The 7,500-nt window shown below is 40.7% G+C and overlaps 2 protein-coding genes across 6 annotated transcripts in view; both read left to right on the top strand.

Annotated features, from left to right (window-relative positions):
• The window catches only part of frmd3 (FERM domain containing 3), a 43,822-nt gene extending 38,407 nt beyond the window's left edge, over window positions 1-5,415 (top strand). For all 5 annotated transcript variants that reach the window (XM_060054012.1, XM_060054011.1, XM_060054014.1 and 2 more), the window contains 2 exons: window positions 1-151; window positions 556-5,415. The exon at window positions 1-151 is cut by the window's left edge. In XM_060054012.1, coding sequence (XP_059909995.1) covers window positions 1-151; window positions 556-1,036 — 632 coding nt within the window. In that variant the 3' untranslated portion in view covers window positions 1,037-5,415. The remainder of the gene's footprint in view (window positions 152-555) is intronic.
• A 246-nt stretch (window positions 5,416-5,661) lies between these two features.
• Window positions 5,662-7,500, top strand: part of LOC132459454 (uncharacterized) — a 3,467-nt gene continuing 1,628 nt past the window's right edge. The window contains exon 1 of the mRNA XM_060054000.1: window positions 5,662-7,500. This exon is cut by the window's right edge and continues 270 nt beyond it. Coding sequence (XP_059909983.1) covers window positions 6,006-7,500 — 1,495 coding nt within the window. The 5' untranslated portion in view covers window positions 5,662-6,005.

The raw sequence follows: 7,500 nt of genomic DNA, 5'->3' as shown, positions 1-7,500 counted from the left end.
TTTCCCCGGCGGCGGCGGCGGCGGCGGCCCGGGTTTTCACGGAAACCTCAAACGGACGGCCACAGACTTCCAAGCCAGAGCTGGACGAGGAGGAGGAGGAGGAGGAGGAGTCGTCGAACGAAGCGCTGACCATCTCCGAGCTCGTCTACAGGTTCGCTGCTTTGTTCAGTGAATGAAACATACATGAGTAATCCCAGATAAGGCATTTTAGCTCATCCTCAATCAACGATACATTGATCAAATACAAGCAAGATCCAACTATTTATTCCCCGTTATTTGCTGTACTTGCTTAATGGACCGGACTGGTTGTAGTCTACTGATGACGCATTTTGTTCATGCAGACATATTGCCAACCTGAGGTTTTAAATAATTTTGAAGATTGTATGGCAACTTCTTCTTCCGCTTCAGTGGATGAACGTGAAACTTCCTTCCTTGTCTGTAGCTCAGTTTTTCCCCCTCGGGATCCCCTTGCCAACTCATCTCAAGGCCATGTCATGAGTGTCACGCTAGCTGATGCTTCCATGCACGTGCCTCTGGCTCTCCTCCCGTCTACAGCCCCTGTGCCAGCATGCTGCCCACGCCGGTGGAGGACCACCAGGGGGGGGTGGACCTGCTGTTCTCCTCCCCGGTGCAGAGCCCCGCCTGGCTGCTGAGGGAGCTCCACGCCGACCCCGACATCCAGGCCCAGCTGGAGGCGGAGAGGGAGCGCGACCGCGCCTACGAGCGCGTCCGCCAGGCGGGGAGGAGCCGGGTGGGCGGAGTCCTGAGCAGCGGGCTCCGCCTCCTCTCGTCCAACGAGCGGGCCAACGCCTGCCTGCTCAGCGTGGCCCGCTTCGTCGCCGTGGTGACGGGCGTCCTGCTGGTCGTCGTGCCGACGCTGCTGCTGCTCCTGGAGTCCGACATCGACGTTTCGTTCCTCCGCGAGATCCGGCAGACGCCAGAGTTTCAGCAGTTCCACTACGAGTACTACTGTCCGCTGAGACGCTGGGTTCTCTGCAAGATCGGCAAGGCCTTGGAGAAACTCTGGTCGGACTAAGAGAGAGCAGAGGCCTTGGCGAAGCTCTGGTCGGACTGAGAGACTGAGGGGTCTGGAGAAGCTCTGGTCGGACTGAGAGACTGAGGGGTCTGGAGAAGCTCTGGTAAGATTGAGACACTGAGGGGTTTGGAGAAGCTCTGGTAAGATTGAGACACTGAGGGTTTTGGAGAAGCTCTGGTCGGACTCAGAGACTGAATGACACAGAGGAAAGATGGGGAGATGGGGGAGGAAAGGTGTGGAGGCATTGCTGAAAAACAAAAGTGGGTCTTTGGTTTTATAATCTTGTTTTATTAAGAGATATCTACAGTGAAGGAGGTTGGAATTAATTTGATTCAATTAATTTGACAATAAAGATTATAAGCCCAAATACAGGATACAGTCAAAAGTCAAGTGTAAACTTTTTCCTAGTAACGAAGTGGCACAGAAGGGGTGGAGCAAGTCTGAGAGAGGAAGATATTAAGGGGAGACCTATTGACAGGATGATGAATACGACAACAAAAACAATGACAAAAGAGGACAGTAAGGATATAGAAAATTAGATATAACAAAAGAGGACAGTAAGGATATAGAAAATTTGATATAGCAAAAGAGGACAGTAAGGATATAGAAAATTTGTTGTTTAAAGTGTGTCCACTCCTGACTCGAAAAAGGCTTTTGGTGTGATGCTTCGGTTGGCTGCCTGAGTGATCAGAATCCCACACTGAAACGTCTTGTTAGAAGAAGATGTCCAATTGGTCCCCAGAAGATGTCACTCATGCAGGAGAAGGAGGCGGGAACAGAAGTGACAGATAATTGATTTGAGTGGATCCCTAAAACACTGGCTGTAACAATAGTGACAGTAAATACACAGAGTATACATCTGTATATTTACAAAACAAAAATAATACCGGTGATGACAATACCAATGTTTGAGGAGTTGTTTTTAATATTTTGTAACTTTTTATGTGATCCAAATGTTTCAGGATTTTTTCAGTCAGAGGAAATACTTTGATCTTATTTTCGCCTTAAGAGTTTACAAAAGATAAAACAAAAAAAAATGAAGAATTTTACCGGGAAAGGGTTGTGGAGAAAATTTTAACTATATTTTAATACTACCATCAGCATGAGTAAAATTGGTAGCGCCCTGGGATTTTCCTACCGAAAGTCATAGCACAACTATTTTACACTGACCACAAATGTCAACTGTTTCAGATTATTTGATGTCATAGGAAGTGTAAGAGTGTAAGAGGAAGAGGTGAGAGACGTTTAGGATGATTGCGATGATGAAACTTGTTTTATTAAACACTGATGGGGATGGCCCACTATGGCTAAGAAGAACCTTATTAAATCTGTAATAGGATTTTAAGCGAAGGAGAATGAATTAACTCAAATGTGTTATATGAAAAAAAGAAAAGTCACTGTTGTTTGTTCATGTTGATGACTTCAACGAGTAACCCAACCCATGTGTAACTCAAAATGGTTCCCATTCCCATCACAGCATGCTCGAAAATCAACATTTAAGGAGGTGATCTATAGGCTGACATCAAATACAAAAGAGGTCCGGTACGTGAAAAATGAAACTATTTACTTTGAAATAAGTTTAGTCTAAGTTTCAAAAGACTATTAGTCACTTTCCCAAAACACGTTCCTAATTTTCTTTTCGAATAATTATTTTTATTTATTTTTATCTTGGGCATTATCAAAAGACAACCATAACCCCTTAAATTAACAGTAACAGGTTACTAACAATAACCAAAATCGAAATGAAAGGCTCCAGACTTTATTATCAAACTGATAACCAACACTCAGAAACCTCCTCAATATTCAAAACCATCTAAAAACTTGGTATGCAGCTTGATGAAGCACGGTTTATGTATACAGCGCCTATTTACTATCTTATAATGTGCATCGATGGGAATGCTGAAAGTCATTAGTTAATTTTGAATTATCTTCTCAGGAAAGTAAAGTATCTAGCCGTATATATTGAAGTGCAAGCAAGTTGTACAGCCACTTCAGTAAGCATGAACTGTGCAGCAAAATCTGCAAAAAAATACCACCTCAAATTATGACCAAATAATAATAATCGAACATTCATTATAAAATAATGAAACATGAAAAACTTCGAAAGAATATATAATTTATTATAAGTTTCACTAATTGCAGTCATGCTTCTTAGACAGGTTACTAACACAATTAAAAAAAATTATCAACATTTTTCCAACATTTTCATACACCTGAAGGCGAATAATTAAAATATTGTCTGTGGTTCAGAAATCATCAAGAAATGTTGTTAAACTGCAACATTAATTTATTGTTTGCAAGTGATATTATCCTTTTACTTTCATTAATTGCTCTTGGTCTTTTTGAGACGAATGTCATTATTGTGCTCATTGCCATTGAAATCCTCTCAAAATAATTTAAATTCAATATCAATCTAATATTGCTGCATCATATTTCTATAAACCAAAATATGTACCGTATTAACCATTGTGTGTTGTCATTTAAATTGACTGACTTTATGCATTATTCAGCTTGATACATAACCAAATATGCAGTTGAAAACAAAAACTATTGAGGGAGAAATCAACTATTTTCCTATTCTAATACATGCACTGCATTCTGTTGCTTAAACCAAGGGCCAAACCACTATGATAACCACAACAAATACTACTTCTCAGAACTATCCAGCCGTCAGAGAGCTCTGAGGTGTTCCACAGCTTCACCCCTGGGCAAAGCTGACCCGTATGCACTGATCTATACCATGATACCACGCCACCTGTGTGCACTAATGTAGGGTGAGATGCGTCACCAAGACCTTGCTGTAAACCCTGTCTCCGTCTCTGACCGCACCATCAACCCTCTTCTGCTAGAATAGACTACGTGCATGTCCACAACATGCAAGAGTGGTTTTGTGTGTGGAAACATGCTTAATTTACACTGCTGTATAAATATAATGTGTGTTCTCTGGCTCTTTGGTTCTGTTACTGTAGCTCCATACCGTAGGCTACCTTTGGTTTTTGACATGGGGGGCGGGGATGACCATTTATCGCACCGTTTGAGCAACAGCAGATTTTTTTTAACACAGACCGCATGTCCATGTATGTAAATAAGATGTTTAAAGCTGTGGCACAAAAAAACAACAAACCGAAAAACAAGTGATGATGTCGTTCTTTGTTCCCCCTGCGGTTTTTCTTGTCCCATGCCTAGCTTTGCCATTCTGATCAGTGCATGTTCTCTATGTTTATTATCGAGTAGAGAAACGAAAGGAAACACTCCATTTTAAGCTAACATGGACAAATGGTAGCTTTACTTGACTGAATTTCAATTTAATTCTTTTTTTTTTTTTTTTCTTTAAGGCCTTTATTATTTAATAACTACTGTAGTGTCTGATAACATTATTGAATTACAAATATATTTGAAATAATAATTTGGTAAGTAATACAAGTATTAATTCATAAAGAAGTACAAATTCTAAACAAAATGCATCAATGTCCCACAATGGTATTATTTAGAAAACATGTATTGTCTAAAAAACCTGAATCTTTTAAATAATTTCTTGGGAATGGACTGAACAGATTACATTGCAGTTTACACCATCTTTAATTAAAGCAAACATCCAAACAAAAGGCTGTTCAATCCTACTCTTGACTGAGATTTGTGGTCCAATGGCATTGTAGCATCAATTTAGCTTATAGCCTCTGACTTTTAAAGAGGATTTTAAACCCTTTGCATTTGCATATTTTGCTTTCTGTGTTGACTTAGATATACTGTGATTTAAAAAAAAGAATCAGATCACTCACAAGTTGATGTCATAATAGCAAACTCAGAGTGTCAAGACACAAGTCAAATATTTAAAAACTAAATTATGATTACATCAAGAAAATTGTAACCGAACCCAGGGTCAAGACAATGTTTAAATAGGCTAAAGTGCTGTTTTAATTATTTTACTTAACTAGATTTTAAATATTTGTGCTCAGGTCTATGATATGCAAAATGATATCAAATTTCACATGGTCTACAATGAATTGAAGATGTTTTAATGGATTATTTGAGTGTTGTATGGGCATGTCAAGTAGCATATTTTTCGCACGCTTTTAGCACTGTTGTTTTACCGGAACCTTGTCGTTTGTTTTATTAATTCAGTCAAAAAGAAACTCTGGGAGAAACTTTCAGATCAATGAAGCATAAAAAAGGATGAATCAGTGAAAACAAGCACGTTTTCCAGAGGTGTAAGCCACCGGACCCCTCTTCCTTCCCCCTCCCCTGTCGGGACAACCAAGCCTTATTAACTTTGTAAAAGTGAAAATGTTGTATGTTTGTTTGTTATCAAAGACAACAACATGGGTTGTTTTCTATGTTAATACTGCCACAATAAAGCCCCTGACGAATATAGATTCAGACATGATGGCATTGTGTTTTCATTTTTTAATTTTATTTTTTATGATTATATATGTTATAACATTGTAGAATGAAGCTTTATGAAGAGTTCCTTCATATGGGTTTGAGGGACATTGAACTGATCCTAATATCCTCCAACTCATTTTAAAGAGTCACACGTTGTCTCCCTCCATTGACTGAAAAATGTATTGTCCATTCTTCCCCTCCCTGTTGCTATAGTGATTTGGTTTGTTTACCACAGTGGAAAAGCTTCCTGAAAAGTATCAGGGAGTTAGTGGCTTGTTATTCAAGAGGAGTAGAGAGACACAACCCGATGACTGGAATAATCTATGTCCATGTTGAAAGTGACTTCAAGATCAAAGTAGAATATGTAGAAATAAGGACAACATTGGAGTATGGAGGAACACGTTCTTGCCTCAGGATCAAGAGGGTCACAAGTCCACACAGTAGGATGGGATTTATGTCAACTGAATTGTAGACACATTATTGTTTTTCATTATTATCTTTTTAGACACAAAAATTACTAGAATATGTTTTCTTGTTTTCTTGTACTACCATGTTCTGAAAAACATGGAGAACAAAGTACGTCTTGATGAGGTTCATGATCAATCAATCAATCTTTAAATTCAATATATTGGTTAGACATTGTGGATACAATCAAGTCCTGGAATTGGAAGTTTGTTCAACCAAAATAAGAACTAATAGGCATATCATGGCATGGGCTGAACCTAGGAACTCTGAGCCACCAATAAGAACTGAGCATGCCAAAAAGAACACAGACATCCTACCAATCGGAACAACAGGGATTGATGCCACTAAATGCCTGGATAATCCTGGGAACCTGAGACCATTTGTTTACTGGGACCACCCTTTGCTCAATGACTCAGGAGTCAGTGAAAAACAGAAGCTCAGGTATGTTGTCGATTGGGCTGAGAACCTCCTCAAGAACAGTTCAGAGGTTGACCACAGCAAAGCCAGCAGTTCTGCAGTGGCCATGGGAAAGCAGGTGGTCCCACGAAATATGTCATCTGCGTACTATGAACCGTCCCCTTCAAGAAAGTTGAAGTTGTTGACCTCTCCTCCCACTCCAGGTAGTAGATCTGGTCAGATCATAGAGAGGGCACAGGAAACCAGTATAGATTTTGTTCAAACTCTGCCACGGGTCAATTATAAAACTTCTGATGAAACTAATACTCTGTCTGTTTTCAAGTCTGTGAAATGTTCTGAGGATTCTAGGTCTGACATCAGGGAGACTACAGCCCACAAGGATATCCGCTTCAAAGAAATTCGTTATCTTAGCGCACAGAACTCCTTCCCAACTAGGGACTTTCACACATTTGATCAAAGGCACTGCGCAACCATACATGACAGAACTGACTGCCACTGCGAAGAGAATCATTGTGTTGAATGTTCTAATGATACTCACTTTATGAATGAGTCTGTCTCATCGCCAGCTCAGAACAGAACTAAAAACCACCCTCCCTTCTGTTCTGGAAGTACCACCACCGGGAAGCCTATTATTGATTGTTCACCTAAAAATGTTTATGCTAAGACTCAAGCAGCAGTTCTTTCCTTATCTTGGCAGCCCACACATCAGAAGGGGTTGCCTCAATTAGAGATGAAGGACAACGTTAAAAGTAGGACAGAGGTAGAAGATGAGAAAGTTGTATGTGAGCAGAAACCAGAGGTCAAAACTTTGCAGGATTGGTCCAAACAGCAAATTTGTGACTCACGGTGCGGGGATCCTCCGAAGACTAGCAGCTACAAGGAATTAGAGGAATCCAAACCGAACACAGAGACAGCAAACCTGACCTTCTGCTCTGCTTCTGAAAGAGCAGCCGACGTCTCAGTCTACGAGCAGTACCTGCTCTACATGGCTCATCTGGATCAACTCCGACAGGGCCGGAGAGCACATCGTTCATGGAACCATGGAACCGAAGCAGATAACGTTAAGGACGGGGAAACTGTGGGTCAAACGACCTCACCTGCCAATTGCTGTGAAATGACTCCATCCTCTTCGACTCAGCGTTTTAAACATCAACAAAGGAGAGAAGCAGCCAGAACGAGCACAGCCACAGAGCCCATGA

This window comes from Gadus macrocephalus, chromosome 6, assembly GCF_031168955.1.
Source record: "Gadus macrocephalus chromosome 6, ASM3116895v1".
NCBI lineage: Eukaryota > Metazoa > Chordata > Actinopteri > Gadiformes > Gadidae > Gadus > Gadus macrocephalus.
The sequence above is the reverse complement of the archived record's forward strand: the minus strand, read 5'-3'. Positions and strand labels throughout refer to the sequence as shown.